A 12,821-nucleotide genomic window follows, 5' to 3' on the forward strand; every position below is an offset into this window, starting at 1 on the left:
TTCTGTAGGAGGAGGAACATCTTCTGTAGGAGGAGAAACATCTTCTGTAGGAGGAGGAACATCTTCTGTAGGAGGGGGAACATCTTCTGTAGGAGGAGGAACATCTTCTGTAGGAGGAGGAACATCTTCTGTAGGAGGAGGAACATCTTCTGTAGGAGGAGGAACATCTTCTGTAGGAGGAGGAACATCTTCTGTAGGAGGAGGAACATCTTCTGTAGGAGGAGGAACATCTTCTGTAGGAGGAGGAACATCTTCTGTAGGAGGAGGAACATCTTCTGTAGGAGGAGGAACATCTTCTGTAGGAGGAGGAACATCTTCTGTAGGAGGAACATCTTCTGTAGGAGGAGGAACATCTTCTGTAGGAGGAACATCTTCTGTAGGAGGAGGAACATCTTCTGTAGGAGGAGGAACATCTTCTGTAGGAGGAGGAACATCTTCTGTAGGAGGAGGAACATCTTCTGTAGGAGGAGGAACATCTTCTGTAGGAGGAGGAACATCTTCTGTAGGAGGAGGAACATCTTCTGTAGGAGGAGGAACATCTTCTGTAGGAGGAGGAACATCTTCTGTAGGAGGAGGAACATCTTCTGTAGGAGGAACATCTTCTGTAGGAGGAGGAACATCTTCTGTAGGAGGAGGAACATCTTCTGTAGGAGGAGGAACATCTTCTGTAGGAGGAGGAACATCTTCTGTAGGAGGAGGAACATCTTCTGTAGGAGGAGGAACATCTTCTGCAGGAGGAGGAACATCTTCTGTAGGAGGAGGAACATCTTCTGTAGGAGGAGGAACATCTTCTGTAGGAGGAGGAACATCTTCTGTAGGAGGAACATCTTCTGTAGGAGGAGGAACATCTTCTGTAGGAGGAGGAACATCTTCTGTAGGAGGAGGAACATCTTCTGTAGGAGGAGGAACATCTTCTGTAGGAGGAACATCTTCTGTAGGAGGAGGAACATCTTCTGTAGGAGGAGAAACATCTTCTGTAGGAGGAGGAACATCTTCTGTAGGAGGAGGAACATCTTCTGTAGGAGGAGGAACATCTTCTGTAGGAGGAGGAACATCTTCTGTAGGAGGAGGAACATCTTCTGTAGGAGGAGGAACATCTTCTGCAGGAGGAGGAACATCTTCTGTAGGAGGAGGAACATCTTCTGTAGGAGGAGGAACATCTTCTGTAGGAGGAGGAACATCTTCTGTAGGAGGAACATCTTCTGTAGGAGGAGGAACATCTTCTGTAGGAGGAGGAACATCTTCTGTAGGAGGAGGAACATCTTCTGTAGGAGGAGGAACATCTTCTGTAGGAGGAGGAACATCTTCTGTAGGAGGAGGAACATCTTCTGTAGGAGGAACATCTTCTGTAGGAGGAGGAACATCTTCTGTAGGAGGAGAAACATCTTCTGTAGGAGGAGGAAAACACTGAAGCAGGATTTCTCTCTGACAAGTCAAACCTCTGCTGAAACAGCAAACAGCCTTGGTGAAGCAGATCGTGTTGTTTCACATGTTGATCATGTTCATTTCATCGCTCATTTAATAGCTAAAATAATAATAATAATAATAGTAATAATAAACTGCAGTGGTGTAATTGATGGAATTAGTCTATAAATCACATTCAGAATTAATTTTCTACTTTTAAAAAAGCACTATCATTTGTTGCTGTGATGTTGAGCTGATTGGGAGAGACAGGAGCAGCAACACACACACACACACACACACACACACACACACACACACACACACACACACACACACACACACACACGCGCTGAAGCATTACATGTTTCCCCAGTAAACACAATCAGTGTGGAGTGCAGGGACTGATGGGCTGCAGCAGAGGCCTGCAGGCAGACAGTAACCCAATCTGAGAGGGGGAGGGGGGGGGGGGGATGGAGAGAGAGAGAGAGGGAGAGAGGGATGGCGGCAAAGAGCGAGCAAAAGACAATAAGTTGGAGCGTTGATTAGAACAAACAGAAAGATGAGCCCGAGGTAACAGAAACCTTCGTCTCCTTCTATTAATATCGTTGCTCATTCTCTACCTTTCTTTCCCTCCATCTCCTCTCTCCTCCTCTCTCCTCCTGCATCATCTTCCTCTCCGTCTTTCAATCACTCCTGAGTCCACTTGTCTCTTCATTTCCTCCTGCTTCTCTTCCTCCTGTCGCCTGTCCTCTCCTCCGTTGTCCCGGATGTCCAGTCTTTGTGTCCTCCTGGCTCAGATTTCTCCAGTAAGGTAATTCAGTCTCAATCCTCCTCTGTCCTCAATTTTCATTTCAGGATCGGCAGTTCTTTACTAAATCATTTCACAAACTGTTGGCTTTAGAAGACTTGTGATGAGTCCGTCCCCTGTAGTCCTCTGTAGTCCCCTGTAGTCCTCTGTAGTCCCCTGTAGTCCTCTGTAGTCCCCTGTAGTCCTCTGTAGTCCCCTGTAGTCCCCTGCTGTCCTCTGTAGTCCCCTGTAGTCCTCTGTAGTCCTCTGTAGTCCCCTGTAGTCCCCGGTAGTCCTCTGTAGTCCTCTGTAGTCCCCTGCTGTCCTCTGTAGTCCCCTGCAGTCCTCTGCTTTCCCCTGTAGTCCTCTGCTGTCCCCTGCAGTCCTCTGCTGTCCCCTGTAGTCCCCTGCAGTCCTCTGCTGTCCTCTGTGGTCCCCTGCTGTCCTCTGCAGTCCCCTGCTTTCCCCTGCTTTCCTCTGTAGTCCCCTGCTGTCCCCTGCTTTCCTCTGTAGTCCCCTGCTGTCCCCTGCTTTCCTCTGTAGTCCCCTGCAGTCCTCTGCTGTCCCCTGTAGTCCTCTGCTGTCCCCTGCAGTCCTCTGCTGTCCCCTGCTGTCCTCTGTAGTCCCCTGCTGTCCCCTGTAGTCCCCTGCTGTCCCAGCACAGACCAGGCGTCTCGTCGTCCTTCACTGTGAGGGTCGTTAAACCTTCCTAACCTGGATCACCTACAATCTAGTGAACAATCTTCTGCTCCTATTAGAATTTTTCAGCCAAATAAAAGTGTCGGTCTGTTTCACCATGGCGGTCTGAGGGAGTCTGGACCCCGTTAAGACGGTTCCTCACTGTGACCTGGTTCTTCAGCTGCCACTTGTGTGTCGGTGGTTCTGGTCCTGCTGAGGACATCAAGTCATTCCTGGACTTTATTTCATGGATTCTTTGATCCCAAAAGTACGGAAATCTGTTCCCACGGTGGTAAAACCAATATCAGATCGTAACATGAACTATTCCTCCATGTGCTTTTAAAGAAGAATCAGTAAATAACAGTAAGTTGGTATAAAGTTAGCGGCTCATAAACGTGGCACCTTGTTGTTTTGCCGCCACACCACTGTGAGTCTCTAAACTCTTTATTATCTTTAAAATAAGCACTATTTACGACGCCCTCAATCAAGATGACAGGCAGCTGTGATGTGCGGCGCGACCTCTGCCTTGGCGGCGCGTCGTAGCCGCGGCGTCCGCGCTAAAGCCCCGTCATTGAATTAGCGTCTCGGACAATTCCGCCGTGAACGGCTGCTAATGCTCACATGACACCCAATCTGTTGATTAATCAGCCTGGAAAATGTGCTGCCATCCAAGCCGCATGCTTCTTATTGTTGTATCTGGTTCTCTCTCCCTCCGTCCATCCCTCCATCCCACTGACACACTCACACACACACACACACACACACAGTGTGTATCTCTAACTATAGTCGGACTCAAGGCGACTGACATTACTGGCATCGTATGGCTCTTTCGCTGGTGCAGCTGCTTTTCCAGAGCTCCCTCCTTTGGCCTTGTGCTGCCCCCCCCCCCCCCCCCCCCCTCCCTCCCCCCTCTCCCCCCTCCCTCTAGCTTTCTCTGTCGCTCTCTCACCAGTGGCCCCCCCTCCCCTCTTCCTCCTCCCCGTCCTCTCGTCCAGAGGATGACTTCACGCTCTGGAAGAGGGGCAGCAGCACAGACCGTGGTGGCTAAGCTACGTTAGCATCAGCTGAGGGGAAGCAGCTCTCTGGAGAGGAAGAGGAGAGGAAGAGGAGGAGTGGGAGGCAGCGACGAGAAGAGATGTCAGGGGAGAGGGGGAAGTAAGAAGGGGTGAGGAGAAGAGGAGGAGGAGAGGGAAGAAGCGGTAAGAAGAGGGAGGTTGAAAGTTGATTTCTCCAGGATGGGGTCATGTGCTGCCGGGTGAGAGGAGCCGGGGGGGGGGGGGGGGGGGGACCTCGTCCTGATCGGAGGACGGTAGTTCCTGAAGAGTAGAAGTGAAGACCCGGGGGGGGGGGACCTCGTCCTGATCGGAGGACGGTAGTTCCTGAAGAGTAGAAGTGAAGAGCCTGGCAGAGGAGAGGCAGCGGCGCTCCAGACCTCTTCATGGTCCGGCACGGGAAACACATGTTGCTGACTGGCAGTGCTGCTCCACCTCGCCACACATCTGGGCTGCTCCAGCCTCCACCTCGCCACACATCTGGGCTGCTCCAGCCTCCACCTCGCCACACATCTGGGCTGGAACCAGGACCGCTTGGGTTCTTGCTGGACCCTCATCACTGGACTGACGTCTGGTGGTTTGTCCCGGGTTGGACTGAGGCTCTGGACCAGATTGGAGATTATCTGTTTGAACCGGCGGAAGACGAGTCCTGATGCACTGCTGGTTTACAGGACGCCTCAGTTTGCTGGCTAGTTTAGCAGTGAGTCTCAACCTGCTAGTTTGCTGGGTAGTTTAGCAGTGAGTCTCAACCTGCTAGTTTGCTGGGTAGTTTGAGCTGTGAGTCTGAACTTGCTAGTTTGCTGGGTAGTTTTAGCAGTGAGTCTGAACCTGCTAGTTTAGCAGTGATTCTCAATCTGCTAGTTTTAGCAGTGAGTCTCAACCTGCTAATTTGCTGGGTCGTTCGAGCAGTGAGTCTGAAGCTGCTAGTTTGCTGGGTAGTTTGAGCAGTGAGTCTGAACCTGCTAGTTTGCTGGGTAGTTTGAGCAGTGAGTCTCAACCTGCTAGTTTGCTGGGTAGTTTGAGCAGTGAGTCTCAGCCTGCTAGTTTGCTGGCTAGTTTAGCAGTGAGTCTCAACCTGCTAGTTTGCTGGGTAGTTTGAGCAGTGAGTCTGAACCTGCTAGTTTGCTGGGTAGTTTTAGCAGTGAGTCTGAACCTGTTAGTTTAGCAGTGAGTCTCAACCTGATAATTTGCTGGGTAGTTTGAGCAGTGAGTCTGAACCTGCTAGTTTAGCAGTGAGTCTGAACCTGCTAGTTTAGCAGTGAGTCTCAACCTGCTAGTTTAGCAGTGAGTCTCAACCTGATAATTTGCTGGGTAGTTTGAGCAGTGAGTCTGAACCTGCTAGTTTAGCAGTGAGTCTCAACCTGCTAGTTTAGCAGTGAGTCTCAACCTGCTGGCCGTCAGCTGATGTTTGTGTTGACGGCGGTGACAGGAGGACGCAGGTTCTCCTCTTCATTCTTGACCTCACACTTTTCTATTTCCAGCCGCTGTCGTCTTGAGGGATTTAATTTTGGTAAATAGTGTAAAAACCTGACAAGCACTTGAGCAAAATGAAGATCCGTTGAGGATTGGAGGTTCTGACGGAGCTGGAAAGACGTGACCTTCTGGTTCTCCTTCACCACAGAGCGATCACTAGAACTCTGTGTGGAATGTTGATAAAGCAAAGCTTCAGCAACAGAAACCCAAATATGATGAAGAAATGTTGATGAACCATTTTTTGTACAATGTAACACAAATACCAAACAAACGAACCACAAACTGAAATGTAAATCAAAGAAGAATGTATAAAACAAAATGAACGGGACAAAGAGCAATAATTTATTTCTGTTTAAAAAAAAAAATCTACATATTTAATCGTCTTATTTCCCTGACTGTTGTAGACGTCACCTCCGTCACCTCCGTCACTGGGAACCTGTTAGCTTTTGAACACCGTTGAAACCTTCTGATTCAAACTTTCTTTTGATTGAAATCAAAGTTGATCAATAATTGAGAACTTCCGTTTTATTGATCCAGACGATATCGTCAGTATAAATCCAGAGAATCACAGGAGGAGCGACTCGTTAAAAGGCTCAGGCCATTGAGATACAGGACTTTTATATATTTATATATAATATATATATAGTCTATTAACTGCTAGTTTGATGGTTTTGTCCATCTAATTTTAATTTGTCTCATTACACCTACCATTAAACCTCTTAATTGTGTTTCATTAAAAATAAGTTAGAGCGTTTGTTTTACATACATGTAGGGATTTCTTACCTCATAAGGAACTATTTATGTTGTGTTTGACTATTGATAATGATTAATAATTATCAAAGATAGTTATTAATAATGTTATTGAAATGTAATCTGATGTGTATCAGAACCTCGGAGCTCCACCTGTCTTAACAGGAAATGATAGTCAATTCAGTTCTATCAGTCTCATAAGATATACTAAACAGTTCATCAGGAATTTGAATTAATAGTTAAATTAATTACAATTACCAGAATTGACAGTAAAGCTTGAAGGATTTTGGAGTTCTTGACACAGAAAAAGCGACATTTCATTCTCCTTTGTGCTCATTAATAAAACAGCAAATATGATTCCAAACATTATATTTATTAACAATGAAAACAAATAAAACACAGATTCTAACTACCTATATACAGCTGGGCGTGTGTAGGTGCATGTGTGTGTGTGTGTGTGTGTGTGTGTGTGTGTGTGTGTGTGCGTGCGTGCGTGCGTGCGTGAAGAGAGAGGGAGAGATGGAGGGAGTGTGTGTGTGTCGTGTGATGGAACTACAAAACAAGATGGCGGATCACAAGAAACTACATTCCAAATGGAGGTTATCAGAGAACAGGAAGTCTGTCCTGGGTCTCCACCATGTGCTGATAGCAATGGAACAATAGAAGCTAGCCACAGCATCTGCTTCTGGTGTGTCTCTGCTAAAGGACCATTTCTAGAATGACTTGATGTGAATGAGACTTGTTTTGTAAAACGTCAGGAGTCGTCAGATGGTGTTCAGTTACTGTGTGATGTTGTCTTTGATGTGATATGTGTAGGATTGTGAGTTAACTAGTTAGTAAAGCAAAGATTAGCATGCAGACCCTGTGTCTGTGGCAGAGCTAACGTTGGTTTACAGGTTGATCACTGCTCCTAATATCATTCTCTATAGAACTAAATCACTGTAGCAGAACCAACACATCTTCATAAAGTTAAACAGTTCTATCATAGCATCAGGTTTAACTAATCTCAGGTAAAGCCCAGTTGTTGTTACCACTTCCTTGAAGGAGTTCAGTTGTTGTCCTGCTGGATGGAAGCTGGTGTCTTCTCCTGTAGTTAGCACCTCCTGCTAACTGTGGTTGCTGGTTCTGCAGGCTGAGGAGGAGAAGATGAAGTTGATGTTTCAGGAGTCCTTCTTTGCAGCTCCTGGTTGTTCCTTTTGTCCAGACTGAGGAGCTGGTCGCTCAGGTCTGTGATGGTTTTCCTGCTGGTTGAGGAAAACACAAAGAAGTTGTGTGAGGCGTCGTTTCCCTGGTCCGTTCTGGAGGAACTGCTTGGTTTTCCTGGTTGATGGGAGATCAGACTCTGGGTGCTGGTCTCTGGACCAGGGGAAGGTCTGACCCTCGTGGTGGGTCAGCAGAGGAGTGGAGGAGTGAAGGCCCTGGTTGCAGGCCTCTGGTGTTAGCTGTATGCTAACGCTAGGTGAGTGTTAGCTGTATGCTAACGCTGGGTGAGTGTTAGCTGTATGCTAACGCTGGGTGAGTGTTAGCTGTGTGCTAACGCTGGGTGAGTGTTAGCTGTATGCTAACGCTGGGTGAGTGTTAGCTGTATGCTAGCGCTGGGTGAGTGTTATCTGCATGCTAACGCTGGGTGAGTGTTAGCTGCATGCTAACTCTGGGTGAGTGTTAGCTGTATGCTAACTCTGGGTGAGTGTTAGCTGTATGCTAACTCTGGGTGAGTGTTAGCTGTATGCTAACGCTGGGTGAGTGTTAGCTGCGTGCTAACTCCCCCCCCCACTAGGTGTGAAAGACAATCACATTCCTAGGTCAGAATTCATATATCATGACTGTGTATCAGGACAAATTAATATTGTCTTTCCCCAGAAATGAACAAACGTCCTGTGGTCGTGTGAGATCCCAACATACACAAACAAAATTAAATATTGTAGAAACTGGCCAATTAAAAAAAAAAAAAATCTTTAATATTGTGATCATTTTATGGTTTTAGTGATTATTTATCTAAATAAATCAGTTGAAATCTAAATAGTCTGAAAATGAAACTAGTCTTTCAAGAAAACAACTAATTAAAATATCTACAATAGTACTAAACTGTGTACTTTATATGGTTTAGCTTTGTTAACTAAGTTAAACTCATATTGTCTTTTTATTCAGTTATTATACAAATTGCCTTCATTCACCACAAACACTATGAAAGCATGTTGTGGTTGTCGAGGCTCCGTCCAGGCATAGACAGACTGTCAGACAGTGAGTCTGTCCTCGTCCCTTCAGACGTCCATGTATAGACAGACTGTCAGACAGTGAGTCTGTCCTCGTCCCTTCAGACGTCCAGGTATAGACAGACTGTCAGACAGTGAGTCTGTCCTCGTCCCTTCAGACGTCCAGGTATAGACAGACTGTCAGACAGTGAGTCTGTCCTCGTCCCTTCAGACGTCCTGGACAGACCAGACGCCTTGTGGACATTCCTGGAACGTGTCCTTTGTCCTTTATTTATATAATGATCTGACTACTGTTGTTCAGCAGTGTTTTGTTATGATCCTCTATTGTTGTTGTAGTTTTCTGTCACCTGAGTATTAAAGACAGACTGAGGACATGCTGGTCACTCAAGGAAACGAGGACTATTGTCTTTGTTAGGAGGAAATAAAACCAGTTTGTTCCCCAGACCGCCGGACCGGAGCTTTCTGGTTTTCTGAGGAAACTGTTGTTTGTTGTTCACGTTCGCTCCTGGAACAGCGACTGTTTCACTTGTGTCCCTCGTCCTCCCGTCCCTCTGAGCTCCACACTGTGTCCGTCCCCCCTGCAGGTCCACAGTAAGGTCCGGGAGGACTCGGACATGGCCCAGGACTCCCTGCAGTGCCTGGCCCAGCTGGCCTCCATGCATGGACCCGTGTTCCCCGACGAGCCGGCCCAGATCTCCTACCTGGCTCACCTGGTGAAGGGCCTGCTGAGCATGGTCAACAGGTGAGCTACACCCTCTACACCACCCTCTACACCACCTGGTGAAGGGCCTGCTGAGCATGGTCAACAGGTGAGCTACACCCTCTACACCACCCTCTACACCACCTGGTGAAGGGCCTGCTGAGCATGGTCAACAGGTGAGCTACACCCTCTACACCACCTGGTGAAGGGCCTGCTGAGCATGGTCAACAGGTGAGGGACCCCCACACCACCCACTACACCTCCCTCTACACCACCCGCCATGTTTGTGTTGGCTGCAGAATGAGAAGTGGATTTCCTGTCTGGTTATTGATTGTATGTCAATATGTAAAGGACATTTCTATACTGTGAATGAGGCTGTATGAGGACTGGAGACGAGGTCCATGAGGACTGGAGACGAGGTCCATGAGGGTGTATGAGGACTGGAGACGAGGTCCATGAGGACTGGAGATGAGGTCCATGAGGGTGTATGAGGACTGGAGATGAGGTCCATGAGGGTGTATGAGGACTGGAGACGAGGTCCATGAGGCTTGATGAGGGCTGGAGACGAGGTCCATGAGGCTGTATGAGGACTGGAGACGAGGTCCATGAGGCTGTATGAGGGCTGGAGACGAGGTCCATGAGGCTGTATGAGGGCTGGAGACGAGGTCCATGAGGGTGTATGAGGACTGGAGATGAGGTCCATGAGGGTGTATGAGGACTGGAGACGAGGTCCAAGAGGCTGTATGAGGGCTGGAGATGAGGTCTATGAGGGCTGGAGATGAGGTCCATGAGGGTGTATGAGGGCTGGAGATGAGGTCCATGAGGCTGTATGAGGGCTGGAGACGAGGTCCATGAGGCTGTATGAGGGCTGGAGACGAGGTCCATGAGGGTGTATGAGGGCTGGAGACGAGGTCCATGAGGGTGTATGAGGGCTGGAGATGAGGTCCATGAGGCTGTATGAGGGCTGGAGATGAGGACCTGGAACCACAGGAGCGTCGGCCTGTACGTCCTCAGCCGTCTCTACAGCTGTGTAGTTGCTATAAAGGACGCGTCGTTGTGCAGGATTGTAAAGTGTGAAGAAGAAGGAGGTCCGGGGGAAATGGAGGATCTGGAGGCTGGTTGGACTCTGAAACAGTCATATCATCAGTTGGTGGTTCACTTTGTTCCAGTGTGAAATATTTCTCCTCAACAAGTGGGTCCGGTTGAAACGACTTCCAGAGTCTCTTAGTGTCGTCTGTCTGGAAGTGTTGATCATTTCTCAACCTTTATTCTCAATCAGTCGACAAACTCACGTCTCTACTTGCTGCTACATGAACTGTGCTGCAGCCAGACGGAACTTTCATTTATTGTTTTAGTTTGTACCACTTCATTTTATTAACTTAACTAATATACCTTTGTTTATTTATTTATTTTACAATGCCTGCCCAAGTTCTGATTGCCTCTGAAATGTATCTGTGTAGTTTAGCCTTCACCTCCTGAATTCATGCTTCCACATTTGGTCCAGTGAAACAGTGTCAGACTTTACAGTGTGAAGATGAATTTCTGAGGCTCAGTTTAAAAAACACCAGAGAAAAGTTCAGTATAAATCTTTTATTCCAGACATTCACATGCAGCTCTCGCCCCCTGCGTTCCCTCACCGTTCCCGCATTCCCTCACCGTTCCCTCGCCCCCTGCGTTCCCTCACCGTTCCCGCATTCCCTCACCGTTCCCTCGCCCCCTGCGTTCCCTCACCGTTCCCTCGCCCCCTGCGTTCCCTCGCCCCCTGCGTTCCCTCACCGTTCCCTCGCCCCCTGCGTTCCCTCACCGTTCCCTCGCCCCCTGCATTCCCTCACCGTTCCCTCGCCCCCTGCGTTCCCTCGCCATTCCCTCGCCCCCTGCGTTCCCTCACCGTTCCCTCGCCCCCTGCGTTCCCTCACCGTTCCCTCGCCCCCTGCGTTCCCTCGCCATTCCCTCGCCCCCTGCGTTCCCTCGCCCCCGCGTTCCCTCACCGTTCCCTCACCGTTCCCTCGCCCCCTGCGTTCCCTCACCCCCTGCGTTCCCTCACCGTTCCCTCGCCCCCTGCGTTCCCTCACCGTTCCCTCGCCCCCTGCGTTCCCTCACCGTTCCCTCGCCCCCTGCGTTCCCTCGCCCCCTGCGGTGCACAGAAGAGCTCCTGCTTGTTTGAAACTATAAAATGACACCACATCTCATCAACACTGTGGTACACGGTTTATTTATTGAAGATTCAGGTAAACAATGTGCGACAGATGTTTTCCTCCCTGAACTCCACAGTCAACATGTAACAAGGAGCCAAACAGGTTGAGGAGGAAACACAGACACAATAATAAATACGATAATAAATACGTCAAAATGCACACAGCAATGTAGTGTAGTTAACGGTTGTACAGTAGACTTTCCTTACACATTAATATTATACAACTATACAATTTCAACTGCATCTTTTGACAATAAGCAAGAAAAGGCTCCCAGATTCTGGTGACAGTTTTGTATTATTGTCTCCGTCGACATCAGAATGTTAAATTGTGAGATTCTGACCTTCAGTAACAGGCTGAGCAATAGAAGAACAAATGTTTTTAACGACGTCTATGCATCCAACATTATATTTAGAATTCCATGCAGAGAGAATTCCTGCGGCTTCGGCTCAACGTTCCCCTCCTGCAGTGTGACGTAACATCCTGCTGCTTTAATCACATTTCTCTGCACCTTTGTGACGAGTCGTAGTTTGATTCCGCTGCCAGTGACATTCCCAACCTGCCTGATGACGCTGATTCAGCGCTGCCACTGGGCTCGGCCCCCTGTGGAGCAGCAGCTATTGCACGCCCAGCAGGAGACACTTTAGATGAGCTCTACCTTTGATAAGTGACTCCTATTGTGGGCAGATGTTGTGGAATATACCAACACTTCTGTACGTGTCTAAAGTCATCTTCTCTGCAAAGACCAACAAGTAAGACGGTCAGATAGGAACTTGTTCAATCTGCGTGTTTTTCATTGTGTTCCTGTTCAATCCAGGAAGTTTGACCTCCCTGTGATTTCAGCTTTACGTTTCAACGTCCATCAAAAGAGCAGAACGCAGCACTTTCCGTCACGTTACCGTTGATCTGCTCACCTCTGCAGACTCTCAAGGTTTCTTCATGTTTGTTAAGTTCAAGACTCAACAAGTGATGGAGGCTGACGTGTGACTCATACGCTGCATCTCAGCTTTATTTACAGGAAGTAATTGCTTGTTGAGTCTCTGTTTTAATGGCCTCTTATTCCACAATCTGCACACAGACGATGGAAAAATTGTCCCGCAGTTGAGGGGGGAAAAATGGAGTTAACTAGTAACTTGTGTTTCCCAGATTCCTCTGAAGCCAAAATCCTTTTAAAGTGGATCAAATTATGCCTTTATACGTCTGACAGAGACATTGTTTTCCATCAAAGTGGACAAAATACCAACAGTGGAACCACTGAAACACCCGTAAAGACCGAGTATGGTGACTGTATGTGTCCTGTAATCTGATATGAAGCTGCGCCGGCCTGTAATGAAACCATGTAAACCCACATGGAAGTTCTTCCACACTCATAATAAATGTGAACTTTGTATTTATAGTGGTGTCATACGGGGATTCCTGAACTTTCCACAAGTCCGTCACAATGAAGCGTAACTGCATGGTCTCGTCGTGATTTTAGTGTTCATCCCACTCTGCAGCCAAACCCAGTTCCAACGTCAGTCACCTCAATCCACCACGGTCGTCTGTGGTAATTATGTTTTACTATGGAACTTT

The 12,821-nt window shown here is 48.0% G+C and overlaps 1 protein-coding gene across 5 annotated transcripts in view; it reads left to right on the plus strand.

Moving 5' to 3' along the window:
* xpo4 (exportin 4) overlaps positions 1-12,821 on the plus strand; it is an 82,889-nt gene that overhangs the window by 27,972 nt on the left and 42,096 nt on the right. For 3 of the 5 annotated variants that reach the window (XR_013936665.1, XM_080498636.1, XM_080498634.1), the window contains one exon: positions 8,942-9,099. Coding sequence is in view for 4 of the 5 variants with exons in the window: in XM_080498636.1 (XP_080354762.1) it covers positions 8,942-9,099 (158 nt within the window). In the remaining variant the exon portion in view is untranslated. Of the gene's footprint in view, positions 1-3,973; positions 4,069-4,249; positions 4,622-8,941; positions 9,100-12,821 lie in introns of those variants that run through there. The other 2 variants (XM_080498635.1, XM_080498633.1) reach the window with 2 other exon arrangements.

Source organism: Blennius ocellaris (assembly GCF_963422515.1).
Source record: "Blennius ocellaris genome assembly, chromosome: 6".
NCBI classification, from domain to species: Eukaryota; Metazoa; Chordata; class Actinopteri; order Blenniiformes; family Blenniidae; genus Blennius; species Blennius ocellaris.